At 37.0% G+C, this 22,788-nt stretch overlaps 1 protein-coding gene across 1 annotated transcript in view; it reads right to left on the minus strand.

Moving 5' to 3' along the window:
* Nucleotides 1-22,788, minus strand: part of CAPN7 (calpain 7) — a 55,810-nt gene that overhangs the window by 13,350 nt on the left and 19,672 nt on the right. Inside the window, exons 5-12 of the mRNA XM_006840019.1 lie at nt 21,746-21,946; nt 18,819-18,905; nt 14,287-14,413; nt 13,230-13,315; nt 11,969-12,062; nt 5,396-5,542; nt 3,462-3,568; nt 2,621-2,741 (exon numbers count right to left, since the gene is read on the minus strand). Of these exons, the coding sequence (XP_006840082.1) occupies nt 2,621-2,741; nt 3,462-3,568; nt 5,396-5,542; nt 11,969-12,062; nt 13,230-13,315; nt 14,287-14,413; nt 18,819-18,905; nt 21,746-21,946 (970 nt within the window). The remainder of the gene's footprint in view (nt 1-2,620; nt 2,742-3,461; nt 3,569-5,395; nt 5,543-11,968; nt 12,063-13,229; nt 13,316-14,286; nt 14,414-18,818; nt 18,906-21,745; nt 21,947-22,788) is intronic.

Here is a 22,788-nt window from a genome sequence, read left to right on the forward strand (position 1 = left end):
TAAAATGGAACCTAAAGAAGAGTAAATTGCTGGTAAGGTTTTCGGAGGACACTCATGTATGTCTGAAAATTATGCTTCAGTAATTAGAGATCAGGCAATTTGAAGGATGCTGCAAAGGAGAAGAAATACCCAAGAACTAAACAATTTATTTATGCTGGAATATCCCATTTCCAAAGTTACTTCCAAGTAACAGCAAAGGAAATGTCTTGGATAGGTTCAGAAATCCCATGATGGCCTTGTCCAAAGAGATAGCAACTTGAGCATGAGATGGATCTCCACACTATGGTGGAATGCCACTTCAAGAAGAAGGGGGAAAAAAACTGACCCAAAAGAACTGATGAGACTAAAATGAAAACGATCTTAAGAGTATCAAGGAGATTAGAGAAGCAGTCAAACAAAAAGGATAACACTTTTAAGCAAGTATAGGTAAGTTTTAGTACAAAATCTAACTTACCGAAGAAAGTCATGAATTATAGAACTCTGAAAAAAACCAATATAGTTATTCGAGATTAAACATTGATTAATGGAGGAAACATCAAAAGAAGATGGGAAGAATATAGTCACTGTACGAAAAAGAACCGGTTGATGTTCAACCATCTCAATAGGTAGCATGTGGTATTGGTACTGAAGGAGGAGTGAGAGCTGCAGTGAAGGCACCAGCCAAAACAAGGCTTTCAAAAATTGACAGAATACAAATTGAAATGTTTCAGCACATGGAAGTGCCACTGGAAGTGCTCAACTGCCTATCCCAAGAAATTTGGAAGACTCCTACTTGGCCAACAAAGTAGTGATATTCATGTCCATTCCAGAAAAAGGTGAACCAAGAAAATGGGCAAATTACTGAACAACATCATTATTAGATGCAAGCAAAATTTTACTAAAGATTAATTCAAAAACAGGGGAACTGCCAGAAATTTAAGCTGGATTCAAAGGAGGATATGCAAAGAGGGATATACGATTGCTTATGTGAGATGAATCTTGAAGGAAAGCAGAGAATACCAGGAAGATGTTTACTTGTGTTTCACTGACTATGCAAAAGCACTCTAACTGTGTGGATCGTAGCAAATTACGAGTAACACTGGGAATGTCATAGTATTTCACTATGCTCATATGGAACCTGTACATAGACCAAGAGACAGTTGTTCCAGCAGAACAACGGGGTTGGATACTGAATTGCTTAAAATCAGGAAAGGTGTGCACTAGGATTGATTCCTTTCACCATATTATTCAATCTGTATGTGGAGTAAATAATCAGAGAAGCTGGATTATATGAAGTATGTGGATTAGGAATGGAGGAAAACTTAACCTGTGATAAGCAGTTACCAATCGGTGTGGCAAAAATGAAGAAGACTTGAAGTACTTACTGATGAAGATCAAAGACATACAGCCTTCAATATGTATTATACTTCAACATAAAAAAAAATCCTCACAAGAGGACCAATAAGCAGCATCATGATAAATGGAGAAAACACTGACACTGTCAAGGATTTCATTTTACTTGGATTCATAATCAAACATCCATGGAAACAGCAGACAGGAAATTAAATGACATTATTGCACTGGCCAAATCTGCTGCAAAAAACCTTTTTAAAGTGCTCAAAAAAAAAGTAAAGCTGTCACTTTGAAGACTAAAGTGTACCTGATCCAAGCCATGATATTTTCAATCATCTCATATGCATGAAAGCTAGACCAAAAAAGAAACAATGACTTTCACTTAAGGTATTGGTGAAAAATATCAAATATACCATGAACTGCCAGAAAAACAAACAAACCTGGTTTGGAAGAGATACAGCCAGAATGCTCCCTAGAAGTAGCACTTTGGCTGCATTGTCAGGAGAGACTGGCAACAATGAAGAGAAAGAACCTGAAAAGCTTGGTAGCAGGCACAGGTTGCTAGAAAAGCAACACTTGCTCACATCAACCCATGTGTCTTCCGATTTCCTAGCCTTTCACAAGTATTTACCATTATGGACTCCCACTGTGGCACAGTATGATATGCACTTGACTGCAAACCACATGGTCGGTAGTTCAACCTCACCAGGTGCTCCTCAGAAACCTTAGACAGGGTTGCTGTGAGTCAGATTTGACAGCACTTAGCTTAACACTTAACATCTTCTACAGTCTAACAGTGTGTTAGGCCCAAACACTGACATATAGACCAGAACATTCAGGATACTGTATTCATGACGACCTTAGTACTTTTTTGGAAAAGAGAAAGAGCTATTAAAGTGTTTCCAGTCTATCATCAATATCTGTGCTGTCACCATTTTAACATTTCTCATCTTTCTATTTCATCATTTCTAATGGTAGAAGTTGCAGTCTTGGTGTGGTGCTGTGGGTTAATGCACTGGACAGCAAAGTCGGTTTGAACTGCAAGGTCAGTGGGTCAAGCTCACCAGCCGCTCCTTGGAAACCCTCTACAGGGTCGCTATGAGTTGGAACCGACTCATTGGCACTTAACAAACAACAACAATAGACACTATGTTTATTCTAATAGGTGGAATGATTTTAAAACTTTTCCTAAAACTTCATATGTCAGCATTCAAAAGGCTAACATGTCATTTAAAGCCTGAATGTTTTATTATTAAGAAACACAAGCAAAAAAAAATTGAGGCAAAACCTTGAATTCTCTAATATCCAAAACAGCATATGCATGTGTGGGAACCAGACCCCACTTCTCTCCTTCGGCTTCTGTCATCATGCCGGTTGACGCAGTGATAAGGACATCACCTTTGTGAAATCTGGAATGATACCAAAAGACAAGGAAAGAGAAACGTGTATAATTTCCGATCGTAACATCTTTCCTTTTAACCTAATGGTTTACAAGCGTTTCCTCAAATTCGAAAATTTTTCTGAAACATGCTATCCCCTTCCCCACAAGAACTTTCAACAAAAAGTGGATTCTATTTCACAGCATACTAGAGAGAATAAAATACCTGGCCCTCCACTACCAATTTTGATAACTGAATTCTCAGGTATAAACCTATCAATGAGGAAAAGCAAATATGAAAATTTCCAACAGTTTCCAAATGAAAGTGAATACATGTTACAACAAATGCATTTCTTAAAAGGGGGCATTTTATTGATCAATCAGCTTTCTAATTTTGCTATTAGAGTGTATTATTGCATAGACAACTTTCTAGTTCCTATATGATCTCTTTATGTTGTCAGTCTTCTCTTTTCTCACCTTCCTCAAACTTTACCAATGTTTATGAATCGCAAAATTATTTTTCTGTATCATATTGACCAAATATTTTGCATTGTCTACAATTTGGATGAACTACAATTTTCACTGAAGATAACTGAAGGCGACTGTAGCAAGTACATAAAGTGAAGTCTATTTTCGAAACAATTTCCTTAATAACTGAAAATGATAGCTTGTGCAATCCTTATTCTAAATAAGGTACAATGCAATGTTCTGAAGCAGCCTTTTTTATTGGAAAAAAAGAAGTCCTGCTTACCTTTGGTAAAGCATTCTGAAAGAATTATCCTTACTGAAAGTCTGACTATCTGAATGCATGGCAATCCTTTCTGGTATCCACCCAGTTAATGCATGAAGATCAATATTCTGCAACAGAAACACATTTCAAGTCTGTTGTTTTCAAGATCTTAAATCCCCAGTAGCTATTAAATCTCACTGATTTGGTAAAATGATTATATAGGAAAAACTCATAAGGTTGTAATAAATTACTTATTTAACTCAAATTTCTCCCTGACTTGACACCACACTGGTCTTTTCCTTATAGCCTTTGCTACTTTTCCTAAATATAGGCAATCCCTGGTTACACATGTATAACTTACGCATAAACTGTAGATATGAATGAAACCCTGAAAAGCCTATTACATTAAAAATTTGAGGTATATAAAATAGGTCATAGTAACAAATGGGTGCTATTGTACGGCATGCATCAAAACAGTACTGTTAAAGAAAACAGACCAGAAGTATAAATGGAAAAAACCAACATTGTGATTATTACTATATTTCACGGTAAAGATGTTTTAGTGCATTTGGAAGTGCTTCTTTACTTTTTTATGCATCGAGAGTACACTATATATTAAGACAAACACTGCTGGATGTTATGTATGAATCATAACTAATTTATATATAAATTTAACTTAAACTCAAGAATAGAAGTAGTTCATAAACCTATTTAAAAAATGTCTTTTACTGGTACTTATGAAATTACAAAACATGTAACAGAAAAAAACTACTTTAATGATAATGATGATGACAGCAGACAATGTACCAGAAAAGCAACTACAATATCTGAAAGACTAAATCAGCTTTACAATTAAGATAAAATATATACTATAGGAGTCCTGGTGTTGCACTGTTGGATAAACACTCAACCATAAGGGCGGTCTGAACCACAAGGATGGCAGTTCAAACTTACCAGCAGTCCCTTAGAAATCCTCACTATAAGTAACAACCAACTCCATGACACTTAACAATATTCTAGCATTTCATTAAGAGCTATATGAGTGGGCTTCAAAATATTCGTGGAAAAATGGAATTGAAAAATGAAAGTTTTTCACAGATTTTTTGAAGCCCCCTTGTATTTTTTGCCTAGTATGCTCTGGTAGCATAGTGGTTACGAATTGGGCTGCGAACCTTAAGGTCAGCGGTTCGAAACTACCAGCCACTCTGCGGGAGAAAGATGAGGCTTTCTACTCCTGTTAAGATTTACACCCTCGGAAACCCTGTACAGGGTTGCTATGGGTCGGAACCGACTCGACGGCACTTAACAACAACATAATAAAAACCATTAGAGTGAAGGAGGACAGATATTATGCAGAAAAACTAATCTGGTATGGTGACTTACATACAAAATTACTTCATTTAATCTTTACAACCTTGAGAGAGAGTAATATCTTCACATTAGTTAAACAAAGAGGCTAAGAAATAAATTTTATGAGGTCATAGGCTGCTTAGTGTCATTTAAAATTAAGTCAATTTTGTCTAATGTCCAACAGTCTACCTCATTTGAAGGTACATGCCTCAATTTGAAAGAGTAAATTTTACTGAGACTGGAAAACAAAAGCAAATAAACAAAATTCCTTGAAGCCAATCTACAAACTGAAATATAAAGAAAGATGACCTTATGTCACATGCCTTTGATCTGTGGAACAGGCTTCTCTGGAAAAGGTACACTGTACTTAACTAGCACTGTATCCCAACATAACATCAGACATATGCATTTTTGATTTTCCTAAATACAGAATGCATACAATGTGCCATCCTTATATAAGAAAATATGTACTCCTATAATAAGGTGCCAGTTCAACCAACATAGTTCATGGGTTGATCATTTTCCTTAAATCAAAAACACCATTTTTAATTTTCAAACTTTAGCTAACAGAAGTTGTGTCTTAGATTACCCTATCTATTACTTACTGAATTGGATCCAGGGAAATCATAACCTCCCATAACTTTCATGTAGGCTTTTTCTATGAGAGAAACCCACAATTCACTTTTGTTGTTAGAATAAGAACAGAGCAATTCTCCCTTATGATCAACAGGTAATTGGTCATCAATTATCACCTGAATAAAGAGAACATGAAATTTCCATAAGTGGTACAAAATATATTAAAATCTTTTCTATTACATATAATAAAAAAATCAAAATTTCCATGTTGCTAAACAAAAGGCACAATGTGCCTATTACTATGGAAGTGATAATTTCATTTCTGGAATTTGATACATTATGAAATTTATACAGTACTTTTAATTCAACCATATAAACTAATTTTACTTGCATCAATTGATCAAGTGGCAGGGAACTATCATAAAAAAAAAATTATGGATTTCAGAAGTGTTCATACCACAAATAATTAGAAAAGGGTCTCATATTATGGTAAATAACATTACTACTCAACCAAATCTTCAAAAAGATGCCTGCTATGCCAAGTTGAACATTATGATTAAAAAATACATTTAAATAAGAGATAAATTAATTGCCACAAATATACAGCATCTAATTCATATTCTGGAGTCTTGGTGTGGCGCTGTGAGTTAATGTGCCAAACTGCAAAGCCGTTTGAATGACATGGTCGGTGGTTCAAGCTCACTAGTCGCTCCTTGGAAACCCTATACAGGCTCGCTATTGGTCAGAACCGACTCAACGGCACTTAACAATAATTCTATAGCAGTTCGGAGATACAGATAAGTAGAGTTTTGATCTACCAGTATTAGGACAATAAAGAAACCATATTTTGGTTGATTTGTTATTATAAGAGATTATTTTTTAAATATAGCATAGAAAAACTATTCTTGGTGATATTAGTTTTTAAGTAATTGCTAGAGTAGTGGTTCTCAAACAGGGTTCCTATACTAACAGCATCAGCATCACTGGAAATGTAAGATATTCTCAGACTTACTCAATTACAAACTCTTGGAGGAATAATCTGTTTTAACAAGCCTCCCAAGTGATTCTGTGTACACTAAAGTTTCAGTCTTACTGTGCTGCAGAGTAAAACATCTCAGATGTTAAAGTATATTTGAATTACTGGTGATCTTGTTGAAATGCAGACTCTGACTCAGGAGGTCTGGGAATGGGCCTGGTATTCAGAATTTCTAACAAGTTCTCTGACCACTCGTCTGTCAGTTTGTTGTACTGTGTGGTGGCTTGTGTGTTATTGTGATGCTGGAAGCTATGCCACTGGTATTTTAAATACCAGCAGGGTCACTCATGCTGGACAGGTTTCACCAGACTAAGCAGACTACAAAGGAGAGGCAGACTACTCCTGAATGGTTAGCCACTAAAATTATGAATAGCAGAGGAACATTGACAGATATAGTGCCAGAAGGTGAGCCTCTCAGGTTAGAAGGCACTCAAAATATGACTGGGGAAAGCTGCCTCCTCAAAGCAGAGTTGCGCATAATGATGTGAATGGAGCAAAGTTTTCAAAATCTTCAGTTGCTAGTAGGGCACAACTCAAAATTAGGAGAAACAGCTGCAAACATTAATGACTGGAACACGGAATGCATGCAGTATGAATCTAGGAAAATTGGATGTTGTCAAAAATGAAATGCATAAAGATATATATCCAAGGCATAAGTGAGCTGAAATGAACTGGTATTGCTCATTCCGAATCCAACCTCACATGGGTTTGCTGGGAACGTCAGATTGAAGAATGGCATCGCGTTTATCATCAAAAAGAGCATTTCAAAATCTATTTTAAAGTACAATGCTGTCTGATAGGATAATATGTATATCCAGTTAATACCACTATTATTCAAATTTATGCACCAACCACTAAAACCCATGATGATGAAACTGAGGAATTCTACCAACTTCTTCATTCTGAAACTGACCAAACATACAATTAAGATGCATTAATAATTACTGGTGATTGGAATGTGAACGTTGGAAACAAAGACGCATCAGTAGTTGGAAAATTATGGCCATGATGATAGAAATGATGGAGAATTCATGACAGAAATTTGCAAGACCAATGACTTATTCATTGCAGATGTCTTTCTTCAAGGAGACTATACACCTAGACCTCACCAGATAGAAAACACAGGAAACAAACTGACTACTTCTGTGGGAACAGTACAGAGCTACAAAACAAGGCAAGGGGTTGACTGTGGAACCGAACCATCAATTGCTCACATTCAAGTTCAGGCTGAAGCTGAGAAAATTTAAAACAAGTAGAGAGCCAAAATACGACTTTAAATGTATCCCACTTGAATTTAGAGACTATCTCAAGCACAGATTTGATGCAGTAGACATTAATAACTTAAAATCAGAAGAGTTGTGGGATGACATCAAGAATATCACACAAGTCATTAAATAGGAAAGAAAAAAAAGTGAAAAATAGGTGTAGAAGAGACTTTGAAACTTGCTTTTTTGAGTGTAGGGACACTAAAGAGAATGAACGATGTGAAGAAACAAAGAAATGAGCAGAAAATTTCAAAGGGAAGCTTGAGAAGACAAAGTCAAGTATTGTAATGAAATGTGCAAAGATACAGAGTTAGAAAACCAGAAGAAGATGCTAAGCATTTCTCAAGCTGAAAGAACTGAAAAAAAATATTCAAGCCTCAACTTGAAACACTGAAGTATTCTATAGATAAAATATCGAGTGATGTTGAAAGCATCAAAAGAAGATGGAAAGAATACACAGTCACTGTACCAAAAAGAAATGGTCTTGGTTTCCCTTGCATATCATTATAAAATAGACACTTGAGGGGGAGAGAAAAGAATAGCCAGAAATATCATAATAGAAAGCTTGTAAGTCCGTCTTCTGCTTATAACTGATTGGAATATCTAAAATGGGACTATAAATTGCTCAGCGAAGGAGGCTTCCTGTGGAGCCTCTGCATTGCGTAAGACCATAGGTAGAATCCTGAACTCCATCCAGAATCTTCTGAGGTGGGAAGTTTCCACTGGAAAGGACAAGCAGACCAGCATGGAGCAGCCAGAAGAACAGAAGATACTTCTTGAAAGAAAGACCAACAGGAAACACAAAACAATAACGGCAGTCCAACTAACTACTACTAAAACAAGTAAGATGCCCACACCCAGGAGGCCTCAAGGCAAGTGCTCGGGTCCCCTCAGGGCAAAACCCCTTCCAAGACTAAGACTCAATGGGAATACACAAGCAGACACATGCTCTGACTGGTGACCACATTGGTCACCAGTAAGGAGAAGTAAGGAAAAAACAGCAATGAAGCTGTGAGCTAAGTCCAACAATGTTCAATAGACTCCTGTGAACCCGGATGGAGACCTGGTTGGACAGCAGTTTGGTAAGACCTGGGGACTCCTGGGCCCAGAGTTAGTGACACAACCACAGAGGACTAGAGTGGAGAATGAAGCATCCAGCTGGTAAGAAGACAGCGCATATGCATAAGAACACCACACTTACAGATAATACCCCACTTGACCTGGCTTTAAAATGGCTGGATGATCAGAACTCAACTAGAAGAAAGAGAGGGAAAAATGAATATTCTGATACAATATGATGAACCTGACCAACACTTATGTATGCAGTTGCTCAAAAGAGGGAATAAATCTTTACAGTGAGAATCATTCCCACCCCTTCAATACATAGGGTAGAAAAGGGATGGACAACTTTGGACAATGGCTATTCAAAATGGTGGGCTACAAAGACAATAAGTGACTGGTTTACAAGCTTTCCAGAGGGAGCCTAGATCCAGAGGGCACGGAGGAAGGTAGAATCTCCACTGAGTAGTATCCAATCTGTCTGGGTGGGACTGATGAAAGAAAATGGAGACAGCACTCACATGGTACAATAGTGAACAATTACTATCAGGACTGACTGTGAGGGTTGGAAATGTAAAGGTAGATATTTTGTAGCAAAAAAAGGGGAGTGGTTGACTTTGCAGTCCAGGAGCAGAGGTCCCTGGAACCATCAAGGGAGAAGAGTGGAATGCGAGATCCTACCCAGAGAGGCAGTGATGCCAGAGATGGAGGCAGAAACGATGACGTGGAGAAATGGAGCAGCCGGGGTCTCTAGATAGACCCAGATAGGAAGAGAGGCTGTGTGCTGACGACCAGTGGCAGGCTTTCAGGGTATACCGTTTAGTTGGCTGATGATGCATGGAGGATATTGTAACCACGGCAATGTAATGATAATACGATAGTGTAAAGCTAATGTTCTACCATGTAAACTATTACATAATTCACAAAAAAACATTTAAAAAAAAAAAAATAAAGCACAAGTAAACCAAAATAAAAAACCACAAGAAATGGACAATGTTCAACCATTTCAAGAGATACCATATGATCAAGAACGGAGGGTACTGAAGGTACAAGTCCAAGGTGCACTGAAGGCATTGGCAAAGAATAAAGGCTTCAGAAATTGACAGAATAAAAATTGAAATCTTTCAACAAACTGATGCAGCACTGAAGGCATGCACTTGTCTAGTCCAAGAAACTTGCCAGACTGATTGGCCAACTGATTGGAAGAGGTCCATATTTGTGCCTATTCCAATGGAATGCAGAAATTACTGAACAGTATCATTAATATCACATCCAAGTAAAATTTTGCTGAAGAAAATTCAAAAATGACTGCAGCAATACATGGACAGGGAGCAGTCAGAAATTCAAGCCAGATTCAGAAGAGGATGTGAAACTAGGAATGTGATTGCTGACGTCAGCTGGCACTTCACTGAAAGCAGAGAATATCAGAAATACATTTACTTATGCTTTATTGACAATGCAAAAGCTTTCAACTACCTGGATCATGACAAACTATAGGTAACTGTGAAAAATGGGTATTCCAGAATACTTCACTGTGCTCATGAGGAACCTGTAACACAGACAATGACAGCTGTTCTAACAGAACAAGGGGATACTGAATGGTTTAAAATCAGGAAAGGTTTGTGCCAGGGTTGTATCCTTTTATCATACTTATTCAATCTGTATGCTGAGCAAATAATATGAGAAGCTGGATTACATGAAGAAGAATCTGGATTGGAGAGAGACTCATTAACTACCTGTGATATGCAGATGATATATAACTTTGCAAAGTACCGATGAAGATCAAAGTCTACAACCTTCAATATGAATTGTGACTCAATGTAAAGGAAACAATAAAGGCCCAATAAATAATATCAACGGAGAAAGACTGAAGTTGTCAAAGACTTCAATATGCTTGCATCCACAATCAACACTCATGGAAGCAGCAGTCAAGAAATCAAATAATGTACTGCATTAGGCAAATCTGCTGCAAAAGACCTCTTTAAAGTGATTAAAGACAAAGATGTTTGAGGACTAATGTGCACCTGACCCAGTCCATGGTACTTTCAATGCGAAAGATAGCTAAGGAATAAGGAAAACCAAAGAGATAATGCATTTGAATTACGGTGTTTGCGAAGAGTACTGAAAGTACTACAGGCTTCCAGAAGAACAAACAATCTGTGTTGGAAGAAGTAGTTAGAATGCTCTGTAGAAGCCAGGATGGCCAGACTTCGTCTCTTATACTTCAGACATATTATCAGGTGGGACCAGTCCCTGGAGAAGACATCATAATTGGTAAAGTGGAGGGTCAGTGAAAAAGACCACCAATGAGATAAAGAGACACAGTGGTAGCAACAATAGGTCCGAAAGCAGCAACAATTGTGAGAATAATGCAGAACTGTCCATTGTTTCGCTCTGTTGTACACAGGGTTGCTATGAATTGGTTTGGCACTTGCTAACAACGTATCTCCAGATATGTGTAATTATTAGCTCAATGTTACTTTCGCCATTTTTTTCATAAATCTTGTCCAAACCATTGTTTTAAAAGTATCTGAATCTGTTAAATCATTGATTATGGCTAGCACCTAGCAAGAGTCCTGGTGTGGTGCTGTGGGTTAATGTGCTGGACTGCAAAGTAGGTGTGAATGCCAAGGTCGTCAGTTCAAGCTCACCACATGCCCCTTGGAAACTCTATACGGGGTCTCTAGGGGTCAGAACTGACTTGATGACACTTAACAACAGGAAAGTTAATGTTTTGTTTTTAAGGTACTTATAATACATGGATTATATAAAGTAAAACAAAACCAAAAACCTTTCAGGGGCAAGACTATCAAAACCAGGTCATCTAGTTCTTTTTACTACTTTTCAGTAGATTTCAGCTATTCTGAGGAAAGCTGACAATCTAATTCTTTAGGAACCCTAAGGCAAAGTACATGGTTTTATTTTTGAAGAGATCAGTTCAGTGCTTAACTTCATCTTTCTTTACAGGGGAAAAAATCTGTCATTAGGAAATCCTAGCTCATTCTAGTTGCAATATTCATTTACTCATTCAGTAAAATCCTAGAGCAGGTGTCATTGTTTATAAAATGACCCTGACAACCAAACCACTTTTTAAGACTTTGTCATCATTTTCAATTACCATCATATGATGCTATCGGTAGTAACAGGACTTCCAGTAACACAAACACAAAGTCAACTAAGCTGAATTTAAAAATGTCCACACAAATAATGACAAAAGAAGACGGCAGAGAGACATTATTCACCTTTCGTGGGACACCATTGAGGTGAAGTTTTACCATATACTTTCCACATGGATTGTATTCTGGTTCACCATCCTTATTCTGCGGGTAAATTATGCTTTCATAAGAAAAATAAATATTGAAATTACATCATTAATATTCAATGTTAGCTACTATCTATATTTTATTTATACATTATTATCTTGATATTTTTATCAAAATACAACACAAGAATAATTTAATGTATAATCCAACTACAAAAAGAATTTCACTCTAAAGTGCTTGCTTGCTAAAAATAAAGTACTTTTAAAATCACAAATAAAGTATACATCATTTCATAGTGTTCTAAAAAGTGCTCAAATGTAAATTACATAGGCACTCTGGTGGTACAGTGGTTAAAGCACTCAGCTGCCAACCGAAAGGCTGGCAGTTCAAATTCACCAGTTGCTCTGTGATAGAAAGATGGAGCAGTCTACTTCCCTGAAGATTTACAGCATCACAAACCCTAGAGCAGTTCTACTCTATCCTATAGGGTCACTATCAGTCAGCATCAACTCAATGGCAGGGAGTTTTGTTGTGTGGTTAATCTTTATGGGAGCAGATTCTCAATTCTCTTTTGCTGGTGGTTTTAAACTGCAGACCTTTTGGTTAGTAGCTGAGCACTTAATTACTGAGCAATCAGGACTCCTTATGAAAAAATTATAATGCCTAAATGTTATACACTAAATAGTTTTAAGCTACTATAAATTTTAAAAATTGAAAGGAAAAATATTTTAGTAACATTTGGTACATTGAATGCAGTGCTAGCAACAGATACATGTCATTTTGTGTTTTGCAATGGACACTTTTTAAAAAGTACGAAAAAAGTTTAAATTAATTTTAACTAACCCTATATAGCTAAATTATCATTTCAACATATAATTGAGATAAAACTTTGAAATATTTTTCAATTTCACATTTTTTTTTCATGCTAAGTTTTCAAAATCTGACGTGTATTTTTTTTTTACACTTACATGACATTCCCCTCAATTCAGACTAGCTTATTTCACGTGCTCAAATCAACCTGTGGCTAGTGGTTACCACACCGTAAAATACATTTATTGTATATCTTATTCTAACTGCATGTGTATATGCTCTTAAACAGTTTCACCATGTCTTTCTACATTCACAAATCACTTGCTTAATCTCTATCAAAATGTCATAATATTGAGGGAAAGGACTTATTTACAGAGATAAGACAGTTCCTAAGAGAAGAGACAGTAATTATGAGAAAAGGACATTTTACCTGGTAATCAGCTTCTTATTAAACCGTCTTTCATAGGCTGCACTGATAGCCAGAGATGCCACAAAGGAACAGTCTGACACTATTGTCTGTTAGGAAGAGGAATTTATTGATAAACTCATTCATGTATTATTACCATAAACATATTAAGCAACGTACCTGTCTTTTTTTAAATAGGAAAATAGTTAAGTAGAAATGTCGCACATTATAAATCCTAGAAAGTCTTAAGAAAGCTGAATGAAGTATTTCAATGGAATTAATTTAGAATAATTAAGATACGGATAATGTATTCCTTACAGGGATAAAAGCACTCACTGATCACATCATTAGTATTTACTGACACAAAATGAAAAGCATTTTAAATTGGTTTATTATACTTAAAATGAAAACACTATCAAAAGATTCTAGTACCACAGTACTTCAGGACAATTCTTTCGATATTAATGTGGAAGACAGCTGTGACGTCAATGAGCAGCGTAACTAAAGACTGCAATGAAGCCAAATTGCTGTTCTGCCACTGTAATGTTTTATATAAGCTCAGTATCATCTTATCTCTTATATCCATTCTCTTATAAAAGGTCAAATTCAGACTGTCAAATTTCTCATTTGCAAGTACATATTGAACAACAGTACATAAGAAAATCTGTAATTGGTCCAAACACTTATTCATACTTTTATCATCTCAGTATGATTAATGAGTAGTTCCAGGGTGGCACAAATGGTTAAGCACTCAATTACCAGCTGAAAATTTGGCAGTTCAAACACACCCAGAGGTGCTTTAGAAGACACACCTGGTGATCTGCTTCTGAGAGGTTACCGCTTTGAAAATCCTATGGTTCAGTTCTACTCTGCTATACAGGAGACATTATGAGTTCAAATGAACTCAATGCCAATTCAAAACAACACCAATATGTTTAAATCAAAACATGCGGAATGAAAAACCTTTCCAATTATACCAATACATCTGAATAGATCATAAAGATCTGGGGAAAAATTCAAATGTATATTTAAGTTATTTGAAAAATATTTGTTTTCACAGAAAATTATGCAAAATGTTTACCTGCTTGATGCTAAAACTGGACACAGTGTAAATCATTGTAGGATTGTTGGTGAGGTCTTCTGGTCGTACCCATTTGGAAAATGTAGTTTTTTGTTTAGGTGATAATGGTAGCTTGCCTAATCTATCACTGTGGTAATAACAATAATAATGATAAATTAACCTTAAAGATAACTCAACACCAAAATTAAATTTCCCAGAGATTTTTTTTTTTTTTGATTGCGATCATAGTTATATTTATGTCATCCTAAAACTAACACGCTGGTCAAATCTGACTTTTTACATTTAACTCTGACTTGCTCATCTGATCATTTTTCTCAACTAAAAAATAGTTAGATCACTGAAAACAGAACAGGAACCTAAATTCATTCTTATTTGTTTTAATAACATAAAAGTTTAATTTGGTAGGGTTATACTAAGAGTATGGCATTATGTGTTAATACACCAGACTGCAAAGCCATTTGAACTACAAGGACGGTGGTTCAAGCTCATCAGCTGCTCCTTGGAAACCCAATACAGGGTCCCTATGGGACAGAATCAACTCGACGGCACTAACAACAGCAATAATACTTGGAAGAGGAGTCTTGGTGGCATAATGGTTAAGCACTTGGCTGCTAACTGAAAGGTCACTGTTTCAATCACCACCAACTCCACGGATGAAGAGTTCTGGTGATCTGCTCCCATAGACTGCTGCCTAGGACACCATATGGGGAAGGAAGTTCTGCTCTGTGCTATAGGACTGTTACGAGCTGGAATGGACTCAATGACATAAAACAACATGCTCAAGAAATTAAGTTTGAATAAAATGGTGCCATTAACCACAGCTGATTAATTTGGAAGGACCTAGGAAGCCACAGATTCCTTATTTTAGTTCTTGACAAACTCCTCCCTAAAAGGCTACTAATGTTATCAGCTAACATTTCAGTAACACTAGTATGTCCCAGGCATCACTCCAATGTTGCACATACATTACTCATTTAATCCTTAAAACGACTCTCTTCAAGCAAATACTAACTTTCTCTGTATTTTTAGAAAAGGTCTGAAGCGATTATAAACTTGCTAAGGTCATCAGTTAAGGATTAGCAGAATCGGTATTTGAATGCAGGTGGAAAAATCCACTATTTTTACCATTATCCAGTTGCTCACTGCATGTTGGGAATTTACTATGTAACTATTACATTCTACCAAAAAAAATCTACCTCCTCCCAAACACTTTTTAAAGCAAGGGCAATGAACTTTTTTCCATAATTAGTCTCATTAAACTTAAAATAAATAAATAAATAAATTACATTGGTAAAATACACATTACAAGAAAAGCCACTGCTAGCAACATTTAGGGAGTGCAGCGGCTCATACAATAAGTACTGGACTGTGAACCACAAGGTCTGAAGTTCAAGCCTGCGAGGTGCTCTGCAGGAGGAAGATTAGCCTTTCTACTCCAGCGACGATTTAAAGCCTCAGAAACCCTATAAAGGGTTGCTTGATGGCACTTAACAATACATGACATTTAGTTCATCCACAATATTGGCAACCATCAACACTATGCAGAATATTTTTATCATGAAAAAAAAAAAAACCCCCACAAAAAAACCCCAACTCCAACCCACTAAGCAGTCAGCCCCCTCCCCATCCCTGGCCCCTGAGAACCACTCTCTGTCTCTACTGAGAGACAGTCATCACAAAATTGAAGGAAAAATATAAGGCTAATTCAAATCTATAATCCAGGTAGTATTATTAACCTGCCATGTGAATCTTGTTGTTTAATAAGTACTGGTAAGTCGATTCTGACTCATAGCAACCCTGTTTATAGTTTCTGAGGCTGTAAATCCTCATCTTTTTCCCATGGAGCAGCTGATGGGCTTGAATCACTGATCTTGAGGTTTGAAGTCCAGTGCTTATCTTACAGAGCCACAATACTTCTTAATAGGAACTATGCTGTTGCTCCTTAGTGCCATCAAGTCAGTTCCAACTTATAGCAACCGTGTAGTGTTTCCAAGGAGCGGCTGGTGGATTTCAGCCACCAACCCTGTAGTTCAAACCAACCTTGCGGTCCAGAGCATTATACTGCAGTGTCCCACCAGGACTCCCATATGAACCTTGTTGTTGTTAAGTGCCATCGAGTCGACTGCAACCCTTAACGACCCTATATAGGGTTTCTAAGGAGCAGCTGGTGAGCTTGAATCACCAACCTTGCAGTTCAAACCACTTTGCAGTCTAACACATTAGCCCACAGTGCCACACCAGGACTCCATACTACAGCATATGAACCATTGTTGTTGTTATGTGCCATGGAGTTGGTTCCGACTCATAGCAACCCTGTACCGGGTTTCCAAGGCTATAAATCTGTACGGGAGCAGAAAGTTGCATCTTTCTCCCGTGGAACAGCTGGTAGTTTCGAACTGCTGATCTTGTGGTTCACAGCCCAATTCGTAACCACTATGCTACCAGAGCTCCATATACTACAGCATAAATCCAAGATTTCTTGGATTTTTGTTTGTTCTCTCAAGTCACCACTAAATTACCAAGTTCAATGTTTTTTCCCAGAATTTAAAAAATATTCTAAATATTTTATAAATGTAAGTTTTATTCAACAATATTTATGATTTTATCAGTAATATAATAAAAAAAACAATTATTTTAAAAATTACTATCTCTGATCCAACAAAGGTAACCACATAAACTATGGTGCCTTTTCCTGTTCAGTCTTTGAATTTCAAAAAAAAAAAAAAATTTTTTTTTTTTTTCTGATTCTCACTGTAAAATAATCTGGAAAACAAAGAAGGAAAAACCTTACTGAATACCCATAAAACTTGTGGCCATCAAGCTTATTTTGATTCACAGCAACCCTATAGGACAGAGTAGAACTCCTTAAAGGGTTTCTGAGAGACTGTAAATCTTTATAGGAGCACACAGTCTCACTTTTCTCCCACAGCGTGGCTGGTGGTCCTGAACCACCAACCTTGTGGTTAGCAGTCAAGCACTTAGCCCACTGCACTCCTCCTTGCCATATTATTGTTGCTAACTGCTGTTGAGTCGGTTCTGACTCATAATGACCCTGTATAGGGTTTCTGAGGTGTGGGTGGTGGGTTTGAACCACAGACCTGTGGTTAGCAGTCTAGTACTTATCCTACAGCACCACACCAAGACATACAATAGTTTATTTTTGCAGTCTTCATTTTTCTTTGAATATTTTCAGTTTAGTTAAAATAGATACAGTCTCTGTTCTTATAATAAAAGTTTATAAAATTCAGTGTGGAAGAAACGACATCATGCAAGGAAAAGGACACATACAAAATAACAATTGTGACAAATGTTATGCCTAAATTAAGGGAGTTTATAGTATTTTATATTTATTTTTTCAATTATAGTGTTAGCATTTTGTCATGCTATTAAGGTCCTTAATATGTTATTAAATTCCTTAATTCATGCCTATATAATGTTCTTCTACATATTCTGCAATTTTGTACCTTTTAAAATTTATCATACTGTGAGTATTTTCCTACATTTTTTAAAAACTAATTTTTCATTGGTAGCAAAATATTTGACTATGTGAGTCAATCTGACATATTATTGGATATTTAAGTTTTTTTCTTTTTTGTGTTAAGATACTCTGATGAATGTTCTTATTATATATATATATTGGAATAAAGTTTTATTACCTTAAGGTGGTGCTGAAGGATAAATATTAGACTGTTAACCACAAGGGAGGCATTTCAAATCCATCATGTGCTCCCTGAGAGAAAGATGAGACTTTACGCCTCTGTAAAGATTTATAGCTTTGGAAACCCAATACAGGGTTGTTATGAGTTGGAATCAACTAAACGGCAATGGGTTTGGTTTTTTGGTTGATTAGGATGACCAGGGAAGTGCAGTGGCTCTACAGAATAAGCAATGGACTGTAAACCACAAGGTTGGTGGTTAAATTCCACCAATGGCTCCATAGGAAAAACATGAGGTTCGCTGCTTCTGCACAGATATACAGCCTCAGAAACCTTATACAGGGTCACCTTCAGGCAGAACCAACTTGACCAAGGATTACCAGAAGCTGGGAGTCCTAAACCAATGAATACAAAATTGTAAGGCTGTTGACATGACCTGGCAATGTCCTAGAAGACTCTGCCAACTAACACTTTCATTAAAATCTCTTCCTTAAACTGAACCTTAGTAGTAAACGACACTATCATCTTACTTAATTTTTCTAGTTGATTCCTTTATTGATTTGCATTTTGTTGTGGTTCAGTCATTGACTCTACACACATTTATTGAATACTCACTTTCTGCACAGTGTTAGGCACTACGAAAATAAGTTAATCAAAAGGAGATCAACACGTGCCATCTGCCAGGCAAATAATAACTGAGGTGCTCCTGCTATGCTGCATCCTCTTACCCATCTATCTCTTCCAATCAGATTTTTTTACTAAAAAACATTACAAATTCAAATTTCAAGGCTTCTATGAATTATAGTGGACTTTAGAGTACTAAAACCAAATATGATCTGAGAAGTGAAAATTGCCATGTAATTAAAGCTTACTTACCAGAAAGGCATCGGATAGGCAAAACGTTCCCTCAGATCAACACTCATGAAAGGAACATATTCTATACCATTTATTTTTGATGTTGTCCTATCAAACATATGGAAAAAAAAACACATAAATATTCAAGTTGTCCTTAATCACCAGAAAGCCTTTTGGTGTAGTGGTTAACCTCTGGAAATTCTATGGGGTAGGTCTACCGTGTCCTATAGGGCAGCTATGAGTCAGCATAAATTCAATGGCACACAATACCACCTTAATCACCAATCTCACTTAAATACTCTAGAACATAAATTACGGGGTATGGGGGTTAAGTAAAAATCAACCAACAAGTTCAAACTATTGAGATCTTTAGACAAAATTTTCACATAATAATTAAATACCATAGAAAAACTAATTTAATTCAATTCTACTAGATGAATTATTCTTTTAAGAATGACATCTTTTACTAGCAGCTCACTAGTCTGAAACGGCCTGTACCAGGATTTCAGTAAGTTCACAGAAAAATTCCATTATCTTTTAATTCTATTTCCCACAAACTTTTTGCAGTCGCCTTGCATTCTGGAATTTAAAACATCTGATTATTTTATAATTCTGAAAAATATGTTTGTATTTCTTGGTTATGGGAATATGGAATGGCAATGGAGAAGAAAGTGTGATAAATTACAAACTCTGGCCTCCTGACAAATTATAGAAATGAGGTTTGTAGCAGCTTTGTGTATTTTCTCCTTGTTTTGAGTACATGTTTATATAAATTAACTACTTGCTCCCTCTATCTCTTCCTTTTTCTTTAGAAGTTGGTGCACAGTAACATCACAATTTGGCCTTTAAGGAGCACTATTTAGTGTGACTGAATTTGAGAGTATGAGGGAGCTTCAGTTTGTGGAAAATTTCATTGTCTTTGAATTCAATGTTTTCACAACCCTTTTCAAGCCCCTTGGGATGGACACAGTAACACTAGGAACCGCATACCTCCTCATTTTGGAGAAAAGGTGAGAATTTTTCACTATTATGAAGGATAGCTGCATTTTAAAGGTAAAAATACAGCTATTTCATTATAGTATAGAAGCTCACATGTGTGTAATCAAAAAGCAAACTCAAGTTAACTCTGACTCATAGCAACCCTAGAGGGCAGAGCAGAACTGCCCCACAGCGTTTCTAAGGTTATGAATCCTTACAGAAGCAGATTATCTCATCTCTCTTCCGCAGAGGAGCTGGTGGGTTTGAGCCTCTAACCTTTTGGCTAGCAGCTGAATGCTTTACTCACTACACCACCAGGGGTTTTTTATATGGATGTTGAGTAGGAAAAAAATTGGATTATTAATTTATTGTCTCTCAGCACCAAATCCACACTTTTGCCCTTTGTGCTATGTTGGTTCATGTAATTTTTCTATGAAAAGAGATAGAACAATAGGAAAAGAACTGCTATCTCTAGGTTTGAAAATGCTGTCAGGTGACTGCTATATAGGAAGGAGCCCTTGGGATTCCAAGGAGTGGCTGGTGGATTTGAACCACTGACTTTGTGGTTAGCAGTGCAGTGTTTATTCTACAGTGTTACAGTGTTAAAATTAGTACCAACATGCCTTGTATGACTCTAAGCTGGATGAATCTCCTCCAGTGATGACTTAAGAACAGGCACACTAACTCAAGAGATTTACCTCATTTACACTGAGTCAGGTGGAGTCCTGGTGTGGTGCTGCAGGATAATGCCCAGAACTCTGCAAGGTCAGTTTGAAGCACAAGGTTCGGTAATTCAAACCCACCAGCCACTCCTCAGAAATGCTATAACAGGGTCACAACCAACTCGACAGCACTTACCACCACCACCACCGCACTGGCTCACAGTTCAATCACGGGTTTCCACATCATTGTTTTGCATTTTAATATCTGTAAGTGTGGCACTATGGGATAATGCACCAGACTGCAAAGCCATCTGAACTGCAAAGTTGGTGGTTCAAGTTCACCAGCTGCTCCTTGGAAACCCTATACAGGGTAGCTATGGGTCGGAACCGACTCAACGGCACTTCACAACAACAAGAATGTTTCCAGAGTCTTGGTGTGGTGCTGTCGGTTAATGTGCCAGTCTGCAAAGCCATCTGAACTGCAAGGTCGGTGGCTCAAGCTCACCAGCTGTTCCTCGGAAACCCTATAATGGGTCACTATGGGTTGGAATCAACTTGACGGCACTTTTAAGAACAACAAGACTGTTTCCAGACACACTGAACTGATTGCCTAGACTAGGCGGGCTAGCAGACCTTTTCTACAAAAGGCCACATAGTATATATTTGAGGCTTTGTGATCAGGTCTCTGTCACATACTCTTCATTTTACAAAAACAAAACAAAACTCCACAAATTGTTGCTGCCAAACAGCCTCCCACTCATGGAGACCGATGTCTGCCCAAGTAGAATTGTACTTCATAGGGTTTGCAATGGGCTGGTATTTCAGATGCTGATCACCAGCTCTTTCTTCCAAGGCATCTACTTGAGTAGTCTCAAACTCAAAACCTCCAATCTTTTCGTCAGTAGCTGAGTGAGTTAACTGTTTGCACCACCCAGGAACTCCCTAGTTCAAAGCCATCATTTGCTGACCTAAACCCCCATGAACCTAGTTGTATTTCAGGTATTAATTCCCTCCATGCCTAAGACTCTGGTTATAAAGTTGCATAAGTTACATTTGGTCTGCTCATGTGATCCTTTAATTAGCACTCAATTTTGTAGAATGCTAGGTTTTTCAGACAGACACATAACAGAAATGTTATATTAGAATCAACAACTTTTAACTTTTTTAAGTTGTAATAACAAGACAATATATTTATAATCTCAAATTAACGGCATAATTCATTATAATATTGGACATACTGTAAGAATAAAATTACCTACAGTTATGCTAACAAAACTCCTCACTACAGTGAACCATATGCTGACTTACCTGAGCACCTCTATTTCTTCTATTGTGTATCTCTGTCCTTGGGCATCACATGACTGCGTTGTTATAAACTGCTGAGGTCTTTCAAGGAAGGGATTAGGTCCTAGTGGAAAGTGGGCTCTCATTGGAGGTTGTTTTGGTTTTATATTGGCTGACTTAATTTTGTTAAGTGGCTTTGTCAAAGGTTCACTCAATGCTTCTGCTCTATAATAGAGAGAGGTGGAGAAAAAGTGTTCTGGTGTTTCTTCACATTTCAGATTTCCAGAAAACAAAATCCACTTCAAGATCTAGTCAAGTATAATTTAGTGTAAAATTAATATATATATATAATTCTTACATTCAAGTCAGGATTTCATGTGGTTACTCCTAAAAGTAAGTTACTATTTTGCAGACAATATTCTATCAACAACATCGAGAACTTACTATATGTCAGATAATGCAACACGTGTCATGGAGATATAAGACTACATAAAACAATTCTTACCCTTAAGGTGTGCACAGTTTCGAGGGGAACAGACAAGTAAATGAATCAGAAGCGACAGATGCAAAGACGGAAGTCTAACAAAAATGAAGGCAAGGCAGAAGAACTTAATTAACAGGGAGCAGAGAATGATTCAGGAAAATTTTTCTGAATTGATGCTGGAGCTGAAGATGAGTACAGCTGGGGAATACGGAAGCATTCTAAGACTAGACACCATCATGAACAAATGACAGAAGTTTGGACTGAGAACCAACAATACAATAACCTGAGATTACTATACGTGACAATACCACCCAGAAGAACTCAATTCAGATATTTTGTTATGTGTTGTTCAGCTGATTCGGACTCCCAGTGACCCTGTAAAGGCTTTCCAAGGAGAAGATGGTGGGTTTAAACTGCTAACCTTGTGGTTCAAAGTCTAGTGCTAATCATACAGCGCCACATCAGGAGTCTAATCCAGATATAAAAGCATTTAAGGTAAAACAAACTTAAAAAACTGAAATGAGAGAACCAGAGGTATCAATGTATAATGAAGTCAACTACAAAGCAAAAAGAAGGAATAGTG

This window comes from Chrysochloris asiatica, unplaced genomic scaffold (assembly GCF_000296735.1).
Source record: "Chrysochloris asiatica unplaced genomic scaffold, ChrAsi1.0 scaffold00028, whole genome shotgun sequence".
Taxonomy (NCBI): Eukaryota; Metazoa; Chordata; class Mammalia; order Afrosoricida; family Chrysochloridae; genus Chrysochloris; species Chrysochloris asiatica.